The sequence below is a fragment of the Fringilla coelebs genome (genome assembly GCF_963513975.1).
Source record: "Fringilla coelebs genome assembly, chromosome: 6".
Classification (NCBI taxonomy): domain Eukaryota; kingdom Metazoa; phylum Chordata; class Aves; order Passeriformes; family Fringillidae; genus Fringilla; species Fringilla coelebs.
Genome location: NC_140034.1, coordinates 58,749,779 through 58,766,561, shown reverse-complemented (window position 1 = coordinate 58,766,561; position 16,783 = coordinate 58,749,779). Strand labels below are relative to the sequence as shown.

The following is a 16,783-nucleotide window of genomic DNA, read 5'->3' as shown; positions in this document are numbered from 1 at the left end:
GAGCAGTATAACCCACACAGTTTCCTTGTTAATTCATTCAGTTCCACATCAATGACTGAGCTGAGCGTGAATCACCACAGCACAGCAGGCATCAACAACATCCTCCTGCTTTGATATCACAAACCACCCCAAAATTGAAGTGCAGTCCTTCTAGGCCTGTGATCATGTCCTCACTGCCCCAGTTTCCTCAGGCTGGGAGCCCTGACATTCACAACAAAATGGGAACCTGAAGAACCAGAAAAAAAGAAATTCAGCCAGGCCAGGGAGGCATCTGACACTGCAGCCCTGGAATAACACAAGTATTGTCTAATTAGAAGTTTTACCAGCATTGCTTCAAGCAATTACTTTGAAAGAATTAGTTCCTGTATAGGAAGTGGAAAAGCATTACAAGAACGACTTGGAAAATTGCAGGGTTTTTGAATAGGAGTTGTATTTATTTCTCAAATATTTTCAACAGATTAGGCTTATATCACAAACTCCCTGTTCTCCAAGGACAGGACAGCTTATTAGTCAAGACATGTTTGTATTTAACTTTTGAAGAATCAAAATTCTGAGCAATGTTACTGCACAATTAGTCAAGTAACTCTTCACTCTCTGCTCCCTTTATTTTTCCCAGACGAAGCTTCAGAAGGTTGCACACTATGTTTTCCTTATGTCCTATTGCCCCACATTTCTGTGGTTTAAGACAATGCCTTCTGGAAGATGAGGCAGAAAGGAAACCCCAGTACTAACACCGAGTTACTTCATGTATTTCTGTATTACACAATTTTAAGATCACTTACACTGCTGCTGTGAAGGCAGCTACATCTAGTCGGTATGTGCCAAGCCTCCTCCCAGTTTTTTGTTTGTTTGTTTTTGTTGGTCTTGTTTGTTTGGTTTTTTTCATATAGCAGAGTTTCCCTGCAGTGGCTGACTCAAGGCCCTTTTCTCTGGCTGGTGGATATTTCCTAAACTAAACTAAGTAGCTTTAGGGGGAGCTCCGTCCTGTGCCTTTGACATCTTTTGTGACCGCGAGCTCAGCCTGTGTTTTGAACTTGTCTCGATTAGTAAAAGTTCTTGTGAGGTGCAAGGGACGGCTCTGCGGCTGGCAGCCGCCTCAGGCGCTGCCTCATCGGAGGCAAAGCACCGGCTGGAAGTCACCGAACTCCCGCGGTTCCCTCCATCCCTCTGGCGGGTGCCATGAGCGCGGCTACAGCGGCTCCCGGGGCCACCCTCAGGACCGGGCCGGGCACGGCGGCTCCATCCTGCCCGTGTGGGGCGGCAGCGGTTCCGGGGAGCCAGCTCTGTCCCCACGACGTGGCGAGGGAAGGAAAGGACAGAGAAAGGGCCGGGGAAAGGAGAGGAAGGGGACCGGGAAGAGGAAGAGGAGCGGGAAGAGGAAGCGCCTCCTCAGCGCGGCCTCCCGCCCTCAGCGAGCCGCCCCGCCCCTTCCGGCCGCCCCCGCGCGCCGCGATGACGCACTTCCTCCCGCCAGCCACGCTCCCCCACCCCCGGGCCGGAGGTGCCGCCGCCATTTTGCCGCTCTCTCGCTGCCGCTCTCCGGGCGCGGCGGCTGCGGCCGGACGAGCGTTTTTAAGGAGCTTTAACCCGCTCGGGGCCCCGCGCCCCAGCCCGCTTTGAACGCGCCATGTCCGGAGAGGGAACCGCCGGCGACCAGGTGAGCCGGGGCCGGATGAGCGCAGGCCGCGCCGCGCCCTGAGGGAGCGGTGCGGTGTGAGCTCGGCGAGGGCGGGCGTGCGGCGGGAGCGAGCGGAGCGCGGCCCTGAACCCGGCCGGGCCTCCCCTGCCCTGCCGTCTGTCGGAAGGAGCTTCGTGTGCCCCGTAGACAAGCGGGGAGCGGAGCCGGCCCGGCCCAGGCGGTGACGCGCCGGGAGCTCCGGCTCTCAGCCCTCGCCTTCCCGGCTCGGGCCGAGCTGGACAGTGGGCGGCCCGGTCACGGTCTCGCTCGGTCGTGAACGCAGCGCACTCGGTGGGGAAATTGCAGCCCGGGCAGGCTGTTTACAGAGGCAGTTTGCGGTGTTATGTAAAGCGAGCGTTGGCCGAGCTCAGGCGTTCAATGGAGGAGGCCTCTAAGGACACCATCTGCCTCCAGAATAAAACGTTGCTAAAATACGCTAAATCCTTAAAGTAAAAACGATAAGCACGTGTTTATTTGATAAAGGATCTTCTTTGTAGTACAGCGCTCGTTCCTACTCGTTTAGTAGGGAACTAAGGTAAAACCCCAGAAGTGCCACCTCAGCATGAGGAAGAGCTTTACGTTCAGCGTTGCAGAGCACTGGAACGGCTGCCCAGGGAGGACGTGGAGTCTTCCTCTCTGGACGCATCCAAAACCCACCTGGACGCATTCCTGTGTAACCTACTCCAGCAGGTGACCTTGCTTGGGCAGCAGGGTTGGACTAGGGGCTCTCCAGAGGTCCCTAACAAACCAAATCCTTCTGGGATTCTGTGAAATAGTTGCAGTTTCAGCGGAATTTGGCTTGGTTTGTTTGGCTTATTGTTTTTTTTTAATAGGCTAAAGTCTGTATTTACTCTAATCCCTTCATTTATAGGGAGCTACCGGCGTGTTGTATGTCACCTTTTTAAATCTAGTGTTACTATGAACGATTTCTGACTTAGTGGCAGAGTTTCTCCAAAATGGCTTTTTTTAGTAGTTGGGATTATATTTAAAGTATGTATTAACTGGAGGGGTGTGGATGAAAATTCCTGATTGAGGGAAGAGTTATTGATAACAGTCACGTATCTTAGTGGCCAGTGTAGCCTTTAGAAATAGTTAAAATCAAGCCGATGCCTTAGTGCTTGTTGAAGTGGCTTTTTCTTTGTAGAATGTTAGTTTCTTACAAAACTGGTGAATTTCTGTGTGTCTGGGCTTTTACTCCTAAAGGGTGGAGTGTAAATTTTGTAAGATCACTATTTTGGTGGATGGGGTGGGTATAGGAAATGTAATGCTCAGAGTGTAAAATACTCAGGTTCTGCCTCGTTAGGGTAAGGTCCCAAAATTCGCTGTGTGCTCCAAGTTGCTCAGGCTGGTCAGTGTGCTTGGAGTATGTTTGAGCATTCTTCAGAATGGTTCCCTTCATCATGAGATGCATGGCTGCAGAGAAGTTAGAATATGCCACAGCAAAATTTTGTTAATGCTGGTGTGTGGCATGTTCCAGATTTCATCTCCTCACTCCAGAATGTTTTCAAGAATACATTGATGTTTCATGGCTTAATTCGGCTGTTTGTTAAAAGGGCATGTGTGTTTCTATACCTTGTAAAGTGTTACTATTTAACTTCAACCATGCTGACTTTAGGCTTTATATTCTATTGCAAGGCAAAATTTGATAAGCAAAAGGTTGAGTTACTGTCCGTATACTGCATAAAAGTGGCAGCTGTAATACTGTTATGCCATATCTCAGAGGGGTTTAGCATTCCCAAACCTGTCAATTGTTATTTGCAGCCTGTGTAAAGCATGTTGTCCAACCTGTGACTTGGCCTTTGGGCCTTGATAAGGTTCTTTTTTTTGCCCATTATTATTTCTGTGTTCGTGTTGGGTGCACTTCAGATTAAAAAACCTGCTCATATAGGTTGGGTTAATTTTTTTTTTATTATTTATATTGCCCTATCCTCCTGATGAAGGCTTCTGGATTCTGATTTCCTATAAGTCTAATTTTGTTGTGGTCAATTACTTCTCTTCCATCAGTGTTCTTCAATTTCAGTAACAGCTTTTTTCTCACCTGGCAGACTTGTGTTTGTGACTCTGACTGTTGCCACAGGCCACATCCAGCTCCCAGTGTCTTTAGCAACGCTGCCATGGAGCTTTCAGCACAGAGGCTCCCACTCAGTCGCTGCAGGGAGCCTGACATGGCTTGAGGGATCCAAATCCAGTGGCCCTGGAGGGAGGAGCAGCAGAGCCTGGTGGCTGGGGCACCCACACTGCAGCGGCTCTAGGCCAGCCCAGGGCTGGCTGCCAGGCCTTACCGGCTGCACAGGGTTCTGAATGTGCCTTGCTGTAGAAACTGAGGCTGGGCAGAGGTGGGATTGCAGCTGACTTCCCTGTTTCAGGTTTCATCTGCTGCTCCCAGCTCTGAGGTTTGTGGTGCCATACAGCGATCAGTGTGAAACAGGGACTGCACAGTTAATTTGCATCTGTGCTGTGCATTAGATGTAAAAATGTGAGAGTGAGAAACCTTTGACAAGGCAGAGCCCCCTCTCAGACCCACTCTCAGGCAGGGGGTTCTGCATCTTGATTCCCAGATCCCAGCTTTTGGAAGGCACTGCCAAAAAGCAGCCAGGTGTATAATAAATTGCCATGCTGTCTGCAGCAAGTACAGTGCTGTGGTGGTGTCGGAAGGAAGAACAGAGTGGAATGCTGATTGCAGGAAGAGAGGGAAGGAAAAGGGGATGTAGGGTTTAAGACACAGGTGGGCTTTAGGAGGCTTTATTGTACCAGATGCAGTGCAGTTGAAATGTGGCTTTACCACCTTTAGGCCAAGCTTAGCTCCGGGAGTTTTTGGGCAATTTACTGTGTGGATCAGGAGCCTAATCTGTGTTATGTAGGTTGTCTCCTCATTATGTTACTGTAGAACAAGCTGGAGCAGGAGGACAAAGAAATACAATGCAGTCACAACTCTTGGCGTGTATTTTAAATTCTTGCTCTGTGTTAACTGTGCTAGGCCCAAATTAGTCCTGAAGAACCAGTTGAATCATACGAGGACTTAAAATCTGTCAGGCCCTTGCCAGACTTCTGGGGAGGCCTCCATGATGTTTAACAAACCAGAATTTCCAGGGTCAGTTTCTGGAATACCAACCACTCAGCCCTGTCTGTATCACAGAAATGCACTTTTGTAGACTGAAAGACTGCTGCATCTGCCACTGTTTGCCAGAAAATTCCATGACAGGCTCTTCCCAGCCTGATGGGTCAGGGTTACAAAGAGACCATGCTTGCACCTATGGATGTCTTGACATTTTTGTGGTCCTCTTTGTACAAATGTAGTTTCATTTCAGTCATGGTGCTTGTTCCATGTGCTTGCTAACAAAACCAAAATTCCCCACTTTTCCCCCCCACTTTCTAAATACTTGCCAGGCATCACCTTTATCTGAAGATCCCATAACATTTGCTTTGCTCCCTGCATTAGTTGCCTTCCAATCTTTCAATGTTAAAACATTCATTTCATGCTCCCAGTTAGTGTTTCTAAGATACTACCCCAGTCTGAGATGCATTTTTTATGTTACATGAATATGGATCTGGATGAATATGGATCTAAGACTAAGCTGTGGAAAAAAAGATGTCTGTATTGTCTCTGTGACTATAGAAAATGCCTCAAAAACAGTTTGTTCTGGTTTCTTGAGGTACTTTTGTCCCTTTTGATTCCTTCCTCTCTTTGTTGTGTGTCTATTTGATGTGGTACATCATGAAAGTTTCTGCATGCTAAAGACAATAGTAAATGTTGTAGTTAACTTCAGTTTAATATTTTAAAAATAGATGTCACTGAATGCACTGCTGAAAGAAGACTTTTCTTGCAGGATTGTGTGGGTTTAAAATCACAGAAGGAGCCATTTTAGAGAAACCTCTTTAAGAGTAGACAGAATAATTATTGGTGAAGGAAAGCTCCTGAGTTTGTAATGCAGTGGCTTAATGACAGTTTTTACACAGTTGTAAATAAATTATAATTTAGGTGTATTTCCACTGTCAATAAGTTCCAGGTATGCAAGTAAGAAGTTCAAGTGAAAAATGGGTCAGTCCTACATTTGGGAAATAGTCCTATGAGGAAAGAATGGTAATCATTACTAATCTAAAATTTTCAATTTATCTGGAGTTTTGAGCCCAGATTATGTTAGGATGGGGCAGTACTACAGAAGTACCTTTTTTTGGTCAAGATGAATATGCTGGGCTATGTCTGCTCCGGTCTTATAGGACACAATTTTTCCAAGGCTATTGACAGTTGAAGTGGCTTAGTGTAGAATAGGAGAAGTCAAGGCCTTAAAAACATTTAAGTGCAAGTTTTGGAAAGCTGAAACTACAGTTCCCCCAGTGAAGGGTTGTGTTACTGAGGAAAGGGTTTTAAAACTTGTTCTTCTCTGCACATGCAGCTTTAAATAAACTAAAGGGGAAAAAAGCCTTAGACTAAACCAACCTGTAAATTTAGCTAACTGAACAACTAACAATGCTTGTCGGTTGCATGTTAATATATTTGAAATTCCATTCACTGGGTCTGTTACAGGCCAGGCTGTGCTGAAGTGTGCAATACTCAGCCAAAATCACCAAACTGGCTTCTGTCTTAATGGCCAGAAACCTCCTTTTGGATATTAAAGCAATTTGACTAAAGTAGCCATTACAATTCCTGCCTTTTTGTGTACAACAGCTCCTGCTGTGATGTTAAACCCACATAATCCTGCAAGAAAAATCTTCTTTGGTTTGTAGAAGTTTTTATTTCATGTTTAGTGGTAGTTTTTAAAGCATCTTGAGCTGGCCACTTCCTGCATGTAGCAGGTGTTGTAAACACATTTGCTTTCCACTGCAGAGAATCCTTTTGTGGAAACAGGAGGATGCTTTAAACAACTGGATGTAATTTAGTCTTGCAAATAATTTGAAGGTATTTAGGTATTTTCTTAGACACTTTAGCATCATGAAGATTTATTTGAGAGGCCTGAGGAAACTGTCGATTTTAGGAATATGGTATAAATCAAGAATATTCCCTTGGAGGTGATTGATAAATAAGCAAATTATAAAAGTGGACTTTATTTCCTCTGGTTTTGTTCCCTCAGACATTATTTATGAATTGGATTTTGTGCAGTTCATGTATTTTGTAGGAAGGAGCTCCTAGATCCCTTCCTAGAAAACATGGGTTTAGGTCTCTTGAGATTTTGGAAAGATCTTTTTATACTTCTAGTACCTGTGAAACTTCAATTCTATTGCTATTTGTGAGTGTATAAATAATAAAAGGGTAGTTGTGAACTGGACTAGGTGGTGGTAATCTGTGGAAAACCCTAAGTGCTAAAATAATTCCATGACCTGCAAAGAGTTGTTCAGGGATAGGATCCTGATGATGTAGAGATCTACTGCACATAGTTAACAAAAGCAGAGGAAAAAAGTGTTTATACAGTCTGTGGGCAATATTTCTTTCAGGTAGTGAAGAAAAGTTAAAAGCTAGTATCTGATTAGGTTCAGTTTGATGGTATTTAAGGTGGTCTTAGTTGGGGCTGCTAGAGTCCCGAATGGTTTTGCATCCTTTTTGCTGCATCTGATCCTGAAACCAGGGGGTTGAAGCATTAGAAAGTTAATGCCTTTTCCAAAAGGATTTTTTTTTTCTGATTTAACTCCCTGAAGTGGCTTATTACAGGATGAGCTTACCTGGAAATGCTTATCTAGTGGCAGGATAATGGCAGTGAACACCCAAGAATTATATGTTCACAGTTTTGGGTATTGGCTGTTGTGCAGGCAGTACAATGAGAAATACATAATCAGAAGCTGTATGCCCTTGAACTGTGATAGCAGCAGCTGTAAGCACAAATTGCAGTTAACATAAAGTTCTCAAAACTAGGATCACATGTTTTCCTGCCTGTGGTTGAGTTAGGTTAAAAGTCAAGCTCATGGTTCCATTTTGCTGTGTGCTTGCTGTAGATGTTAGTCCTCACAATAGGTGTTTGTTCACACACCCAGTTCTGACAAAATGGTCCAGAAAATCCTAAGTGTTGATTCCTGCAGGGTATTAGGAGTGATTATTTGTGAAGATGCAATGAGGTCTCATTTATGCTCAGGTAGAACCAGGCCATGGATTTGCCTGCAGTGCAGTGTGTCCCTGAAATGTGGATGGCTTTGTTCAATGCTGTAGGTGGAGAGGGAGTTCTCACTGGCTCTGGGAGGTTGAGTGTTTTCTTCTATGTGACCTAAGGTGCAGTCCAGTTCAAAACTGATTATCATAGATTTATTTTCCATTCTGTAGGGTGCCTATAATTGTCTTGTATAACTGAATGGAGAACTTTGTCTGCTGCTGCTAAACAATTATTTGCCAACTTAAAAAATCAGTCCTTTTTATTTTCCAGTAAAATAATTGTGCTTCTTGCATAGTTTGATTCAAGTATCAAATACACAAAATTAATTTAGGATTGCTGTGGTTGTGCATCTTATCCCCATCTATTTTTTTCCTGAGCTGTTTCTGCCTTTCTGAGTTTGAGTTTATGACCCTGTATCTGCATAGGTGAATGAAATTCCTGGAAATCTTAACTCAGCTGCCACTGAGTGAAATGCATATTTTTGTGTCACCTGGAAAGATTTGAGGATCTACAACTTAACTACTGATACAATAGTTGAAAGGTGCTTCAGTGGCTCATTCTATACTTAGTATTGCTTAAAAGTCAGTACTTACAGGGCAGGACCTTGTGCTTTTGGAGGGTGGGGTCCTTTTTGTTGTTGCAGACATTAATGGTACATCTGCCAGACCCTTCTGTCTAATGTGTCCAGAAAAAATTATTTGAGACAAGTAAATTTCAGTGGGTTGGTTATCGTCAGAAGCAGTGCTTCCCTCTAATGTTGATGTATTTGAATTAGTGCTTTATTGAATAAGCAACATTTCAGTTTTGGGCCACCTGTAGGGGTAGCTTACAGAAATAATTTTAAAGTTCAGAAATTTCAGCTTCAGTGCTGCTTCTGGAAGCTGAATAATGTTTATGCATGTCAGTTGGGAAGAAATAAAGCCACTAGATCATTTTATCCTGTTTTACATCTTAAGCCTGTGTCAGTTGAACTACTACAGAATCAAAATTTTGATGGACTTAGGGATGTAAAGCTGTTCATATGGCAGTTTATAAATTTACTACTTCAGAGTTGACAGCTTTGTGCTACTTTGATTTTTTAATCAAATTAATTTTATAATAGTTTAATGTGGGATTTGATATTTGCCTTCCAAGCTACATTGCTTTGCATTAGTGTTAGGAATTGCTTGAAAAGTGAATCAAAAGGACTAATGGTCTTTAGACTCCTATAAAGCCCAGCCTACTGATTTTTTTTTCCTTTATTGTGTATATGCAGTATCAGATATGTCCATTTAACAGTTCTGCAATATTTTTGAACCTTTTCCCATTTTATAAGTAGTTTTATTAAGTAAAATATTTAAAGGGACATGCTTTGAATTATATCCTGCTAGTAGGGCTGACAAAAAACTGGTAATGCTGAAAAATATTCAGAACTAGTGTAGTTACCTTCTGCTTCTCATTCCAAAGAGTGATGGCACCTTTGAGAGAGAGGAGTGTAGGTTTTCTCTGTGCTGTTTGTCTTTTTCAGCTTCAGAAAGATGCACTGACCGGCTCGGGCAGGGAGCTTGGACCAGGTGACCCAGTGTGATCCCTTCCAGCCTGCCCCATGCTGGGATTTTGTGACCTAGACCCAATATTAAGAATTAAAACAAATTCCTTAAAATAATATTTTAGCAAATTACAGGGTTTGGGCTTTTTTTTAGAATTTTCTGCAAGTTTTAGGTTTTTTTGGTTTTTTTTTTTAAATAAATCAGTGACACTACAGAGTACATTGGAGATGAGTATTCTTAATGTTGTAGTGAAATTGTAAAATTTCACCAGCAAGTCTTATAGTAATGACTTAAGGGTTACTATTGTTACATCTCACAAAGGCAAGAATTTAGTTGTTGTGGTTTTTGTATTGCTGTTACCTGCCTAAAAATGAGCCAGGTTTTCAAAGTTAGTGAATAAGTCGTTTGTAGTACAGGTCAGAACAATATTTCAGGCTTAATAAATAAACTTCTTTTCATTTAGGGTTGTAACAAGGATGTATTTCAAGGGTGTCTGTATGTGATCTTCACACTGTAATTTTTTATTCTACTTGTGTTAACAATGTTAGATCTAGAAAAAAAACCCTAAAAATCATAAAGCAAGTTATTTCCAAGAGTGTTTGAAAGTAACTACATTAAAAAATTTGCATTCAATTTGGTACAGGTTTTAGCCTGAAAAAAAGCTTTTAAACTTCAATAGGAATGTCTGAGTGTTTTAACAAAAGGTGATGTTACTGCCAAAACTACATTCAGGCATCTGTAGGGGTTGAGAGATCAGAAAGTGAACAAAGAAATTGTGCTCGGATAGTGTCTATCTGTTTCTGCTAAATCATCATCTCCTGTGATACCAAATGCCCTCTGTTCTCCAAGTCCAGAATGACTCCTGGATAAGCTGGATTTGTTTGCCTGAGCTCTGTAATAGAAATACTGGGCTGAATTTACTTTATGCATCTTAAAGTTCCAGGTTGGTAAAAATGTTTAAAATTCATAGTGCAGTAAATATTCCAGTAAACTCAAATTTGTTTTCATGTTTTAGAGACATTGAGTTGGTTTAGTCTAGCATCTTGGTTGATGTCCATAACATGTAGAACTTGTGCTAAGTGTGCATTATCTTCCTTGTTTTCCAGCTGAATTCCGGTTTAGAAACTGCATTTTAAAAGCTGAGCTGTGGAATGTTACACTGTTGAAATGTTATCTTTAGCTCGACTGTGTAGGTGGGACAGAACTTTTCAAACACTGCTTGTGATCTCTTATGTCTTCTTTTTAATTTTTCTAGACTGCTGAATATGTCCCAGAAAAAGTGAAGAAAGCTGAAAAGAAACTAGAAGAAAATCCATATGACCTTGACGCTTGGAGCATTCTCATTCGAGAGGCACAGGTTTAGTGATATAGGATTACATTTCCTTATCTATGGTCCACTCACACTATTTCGTTCTGGAGTAAAATCAGCATACTCATTTACATAAATCATAATACTGTAAATGCTGTTTTGATTTTCAATTTTTAGAATCAGCCTATAGACAAAGCACGGAAGACCTATGAGCGCCTTGTTGCCCAGTTCCCCAGTTCTGGCAGATTCTGGAAACTGTACATTGAAGCAGAGGTTAATATTTTTACATTTTTTCTTACATAACATTTAATAGTATTTTAAGTTTATATTTTTATAAGCATGAATAAGATAGGCACATAATATCTAGGGGAAAGGGGATTTTAAATATGCCTTGCCTTTATTTTGTAAAATAGGTACAAAGGAATGATTAAAATGAATTCTAAAGTATTGGGTCTTTCATGAGTTGATGATTGTTGCATTATGGAATTGCAACAACATTAAAACTGTTTCAATGGTATTGGAGTGCTTTAGCCTTTTATTTGCTTGTCGTGTCAATTTATTGCCTCCCGTGTCATTTACTTAGAGGATTTTTTTTTATTTACACATACAAACTTATTTGAGTGACTTTCTCGGAATATTTGGTTCTTTTATTTTTTTTTTTGCTTTCTTAGGGAATTGAATGTTTCTGTGAACAGTGTTTGCAGGGAGGGTGTGGGGATGGAAGGTAATTTCTGGAATGAAAATGCATTAGCCCAACTCATTAGCTTTTAAAAATCCCAACAAATTGTGATTGTTTCCATAACTGGGTAAGACTTATCACTAAGTGCATTGGTCTGGGTAAGACTTATCACTAAGTGCATTGGTCAGTGAACTGTCGCTAATGACATGCCATGAAATTCCCTGTATAATCATGGAGGGGGGTGGTGGTGTTCATTTTGGTTTGATTCCTTTCTGTAGCTGTTATTTAATACTAATACACATGGTTTCTGTGGGCATCTTCTGGCTGCACATTTTCCTTGAGACAGATTTTCTATATGCTGAACTTCAGGGGTTGGGGACCTGTACTCTGTAGATGAGAAATGAGCTCTCTTCTTCCATTTGCTGTGAAATTTCATTACATAGTTATCATATCTTATTTTACATTAAATAACTTATCCAGAAATGTCTGACAGTAAATTTTGAAGATGAGAAAAATTGGGATCATGGGAATCGAGCAGAAATTTTTATATTGCAGTTTATAGTAAGAAGATACAGTGCAAAATAGTGCCATCTAAATTGAATGCTACCAAATTAAATGTATAGAGTTTTCACTATCTTGTTTATAGCAGTAGTTATAATGTTGATGTTTATTCATGTTTGGGAGATTGCAAATGGACTAACATGCAAGTACATATTTTTCCTTTTTGGACCCTGCAGCCAAATCCATTAGTCTCTTGTACCCTGAAATTTTTGCTACAGGTTCTAGTTTTTAGAATCTAATCTTATTTCATAATTGCATTAAATTGCCTGATTTCTGTGCCTTTTTAAAACATTTACCTTTCTCATGCTTCAAATTTAAGGGTTGAGTAAGGCCATCTCCGAAAGCTGGCCTTACTGTACATCCTTGGGCAGAAAGTCCTGTTGCCAGTGTAAAGCTCCCTGTCTTAAACCACCTTCAGAGATGATCTGGCAAACATCACCTCCCCTAATTTATAATCTAAGAGTATTTAGAAACCTCAACAGTGGCAAACTTGGAACAGTGTAGGGCAGAATTTTTTACCTGTTCCTTCGAGGAGGGCAGATCAGCACCTCGGCAGTTATGGGTACCAGGGAACACAAGGTAAATCTGAGGGGGAAAGAATTGGCATAACCATCACTAGTTCTTGTGTGTCTGCTTATTAATACACTTCAAATATTAGAGAAATGGAATATATAGTTCTGTTCAAAACAATGGAAAAATAGGAACTGCAGATTTCCTGTAGAGGCTACACCTGAAGAAGGTTATATTTGAAAGAAATGTAAGAAGGTGATTTTCAGAAATTTATCTTTTATCTTAACAGCCAAATTTTTAAAATCCCAGTTATGACTTAATTTTCAACTTTCCTGGTTACAGTGACATATTACAACTGATACTGGCCAATTTAAAAATGAAGCAATATGCTTTTCTCTGGTTTTTTTAAGCATATGTGAGCATACATAGCTATAAATTGAAATAACTTATTTCCAAATTCCTCTCTAAAAAAGATATGCTCACACACTTGGGCACCGTTGTCAGTGTTGTTTTCAGTTGCATATCATTTGTGCAGTCCATCTGGGTGAATTCAAATCAAAATGCTTTATCAAATGTTCTTTAAACCCTGTGGTTAAATTAAGACTTAGTTAATTTTTGAAGGCTGACTAGAGGAACTCTGTTCAGGCTTCTTTTTATTGCAGCCTGAACATGTACAAGGAATATAAGGAAAGTATTTTCCAAAAAGCTTTTTTCCTTGGCAATTTTAGTAGTCCCCTCCTGCTAGAAAACTTTTCTTGGGCTGTTCAGAAGTACATAACTTTTTAGCCATGACTTAGTAAAATAAACCTGTGGTAGATCTCCAGCACTGGGTTTACTTTTGCTGCCTCATTATTGAAATCTGAAAATTGTAAAATCTTCAGTCCTTTGTTACCTGCATTTCCTCTGATATCAAAAAAGTATTTTACTCTTTAACATGGAAACATTTTCTCTTTGCATCCCAGAAAGACAGAAAGGGGGAGGGAAATGGGGGTTCTTTTCTGGCAGGTGTCTTTCACTAGGGAATTTTGCCCTCTGTAAGACATAAATCAGAGCTGAAAAATGTTACTTTGTTGCGGTGTATTGGAAGATGAGCCAGTGTGAGGGTTATGGAAAGGGCCTTACGGAAAAGAAATTAGCCCTTTAACAGTTGGGCTCTCAAAGTTGTTAGAAATCTTTAAATTCCCCTTTGTCTGACTTAACAAATGTGTTCACTTAAGTCACTTCCAGTCTTCAGTAGAAATTGTTGATAAACTATCCGAACAAAAACTGCATGTGCCAGTTCTTTTTGTAATGTATAACTTGTAAATGCAGGCCTTACTGCTGTGATTACCTCTTGGTTTTATGATTGTGTTTGTTCAGCTCGCTGACTGTGCTTTTTGTGTGACTGTGTTCCCTAGTGGAATATAGTGGAGAGCAGTGCTCTGCTCTCAGTATATCATCCAGCTCACCACAAGTGATACAAAGAGCATGCTAAAGTAACCAAATACTTCACATTTAGCATTTTGTGTGCCAGGCACTGATTTATATGCTCTGCTCTCTGCATTGTGACTGGTTAGGTAGTCAGTAGAACATGGAGATTAGTTAGGAAGAGCATGCATTGACAGTTTGTTAATGGGAATTACCCTATTAAAGTTGAAATTGATGAAAAAAAGTTTGGATTCTTGCACTGCTTCTTATTCTTCTGACCTTCAAAGAAGATTTGCAGGACTTAGAAATAATATAAGTGGATGAAACAACTCCCAGTTCACAGCTGGTTTTGGGTCATAGTATTTGAACATCTGAGTAGAGTTTTGGATTTGATAAGTATTTAAGCAAGTAAAATAGTTAACTTGCTATTCTGCATCTCTTAAAATTTAGGAAGTGGAACAGTAGTGCTATTCTTCCCACACTCTTGTTTTCTCTAGTTTTCTTCTGATACCTTTCTCATAAAAACCTCCTCTCAGAAAACTTGACTCAAGTGACGTGGCAGTGCCTCTTTCACAGTTGTATAAAGGAGTGTCTAAGTCTCAGCCCCACTGTGCCATAATATTAAATCCATAGATCACACAATCTGGACTCTAGCCCGCTCTGCTGATGTGCTGTGTCTCCTTAGGTAAGTTATTTAACCTGTTTGCCATTATGAAACAGATTCCTACCTACCTCACAGGGTTGTTGTGAGGCTGCTTTAGTGATTAAAGTGCTCTTGGCACCTACCTAAAAGGTGCTACAGAAATGTGAAAATAATAAATCCAGTTTAATACCCTATGATCCCATAGGCCCAGCTGTCTGTTACTATTTCCTGTGTCACTTTGACTGATTGAACCATCTTTTAGATACAGAAAGACCTGATAATGCTTTTCATGCTCATGAAAGAACATTTACTTTACCAGTCTCGTAAATACTCAGTAGTTCTGAAGCAAGCTTTTGAAGTTGCCTTTTTTTTCTCTGCTAGTTTCCTTTGAAAAATCACCAGGTTGAAAATCCTCTTAGGCACATTTATTAAACTGTATTCACATACTTTCAACATTTTTTTTTAATGATATAAGGAATTTTTAGTTCCAGTTACTCTGAATGGAAACTTTCCTCTGTAATTGTCCTGAATGCTTCAGGCCAGTTCACACCACACCTTTTACCTTTTTTATTGAGTGGTACAGCATTATATCCTGGTCACTTTGAACATTGCTAATAGGGGTTGAAAAGTTGCCATAATTAAAGACATAAAAATCATATCCAGAAGACAGTTGTGACAAGTAGCCCAAGTCTAGAAACAATAAATACAAAGCTGATAACATACATGTAAAAGGTTTGGCTGTTAATATGTTTTTTTTGTCTTGAGAATTTTGCAAGACTCCTCCTGTGTTATTGCTTGTCCTAAAGAAATGCAACCAGATACATTTGTTAGATAACTTCTATTTCATATGGACATTTTGAATTTTAAATGTCTTGGTAACAAACAGATGCTGTGTAATGCATCTCACATTCAGGGGGTGGGACCACAGCTTAGGGTTGTTTTGCATTTCATCATATGCAATACATCAGTATCTTTAATCCATGTAATTCACACTGGTGTGGCTACTAGTCAGAATGTATCATTTAACGTACTTGTATATGAAAAATGTAAATAAAACCATTTAGAAAAATGATTGTTTTTGTTTAAAATGTCTGTGTTTCTTCAAAGCATTTTCTTCCCCTGTTTTACTTTAGTCTGGTTATGAATTGAGAAAGGAGAATGTTGTACCTATGACCAAAATTATTCTGCTTGGGGGAAAATGGGAACTGACTTCTGTCAGGATGAAGTTGGACTGATCAGAAGTCAAAGTAGAATAGATTTCTTGCCTGAGATTCTGTTTAGTGGTACTTTCAACTGAATATATTGTGTGTATCACCACCTGATCTTAGTGAATTTCTTAATGGAAGGCATCCCCATGATAATCCATGCCCACCCCACTAGCCAGCCACATTTCTCATGGTAAGCTTCTCCTTTGAGAAACTGCTGTACAGGTGCTCTGTACAAATACCCATACTGCACAGTCTTGACTGCCTCAGTCTGAGATTTTCAATCTCTTTTACAACTGTATTATTTATGATCTTTTCTTATTCATGTGTGGACTTGTTCCATTCCTGTTAATAAATGTTGTTCTGTCTGTGTGATTATTGTAGACTTGCACTAGAAAGTGAATGCACCTTTTTCCTGTCTCTTCTGCTTCAAGTGTCAATACAGGTGTGTCTGCATCTTGCGTAGTTCCCCTGGTCCTGCAAGCTGTGTAATATCAAAAAATTGCCCACATACTGACATTTGTAGTTTGAGAAGATGCATGCAGTACAACACTAGTGGGTTTCTTAATTCTATATGCTGTATATGATCATTAAAATATACAATGGGGAAGTTTTAGGATATTTTTGAAGTGGAAGCTCTGCCTAATGAAGAGATTACTCTGAGCCCTCTTCTGAAGTGTGTTGTTATTTACACATGAATAAACACAAAGTACTTCCTGTTCTGTTGTATTTTTTCCATGTGGGGCAACAGAAATATATCCCTGTTAGCTGTGTTCTGAAGTCGCACTTTCAAATGTAACAAGGACAGTGAAAACTTTTTGTGTACTTTCTTCTTTTGAAGTCATTTGTTGATTCTTTGATATTTTGAGGGGGGAATCTATGTGTCAGGTCAGGCACAAACTTGGGCTTCTTATGTCTGAACCTGAAAGAACCAGAAGTAAAAACAGGTTTCTTGTATATGCTGTATTTGCTATGGATTGGTTCTCCATCTGCCTGGGAGAGGGAAACTGTAATTGTAATCCTTGAGTCTTTCTGTATCTCTTCCAGCTGCCAGCTGGTTGAGTTTCCTGATCTTTATTCAGGTTTTGAGAAACATGATGATTGAGAGAACGCTTTCTGTTAAATCTTCTCTGCTAGTACTACTATGTAAAATAATGTGTGACTGCTGCAGAATGTCTTTACAGA

The 16,783-nt window shown here is 40.4% G+C and overlaps 1 protein-coding gene across 1 annotated transcript in view; it reads left to right on the top strand.

The window, feature by feature from the left end:
- Nucleotides 1–1,489: 1,489 nt before the first annotated feature.
- The window catches only part of CSTF3 (cleavage stimulation factor subunit 3), a 50,857-nt gene continuing 35,563 nt past the window's right edge, over nt 1,490–16,783 (top strand). The window contains exons 1-3 of the mRNA XM_084208810.1: nt 1,490–1,657; nt 10,540–10,641; nt 10,771–10,866. Coding sequence (XP_084064936.1) covers nt 1,628–1,657; nt 10,540–10,641; nt 10,771–10,866 — 228 coding nt within the window. The 5' untranslated portion in view covers nt 1,490–1,627. The remainder of the gene's footprint in view (nt 1,658–10,539; nt 10,642–10,770; nt 10,867–16,783) is intronic.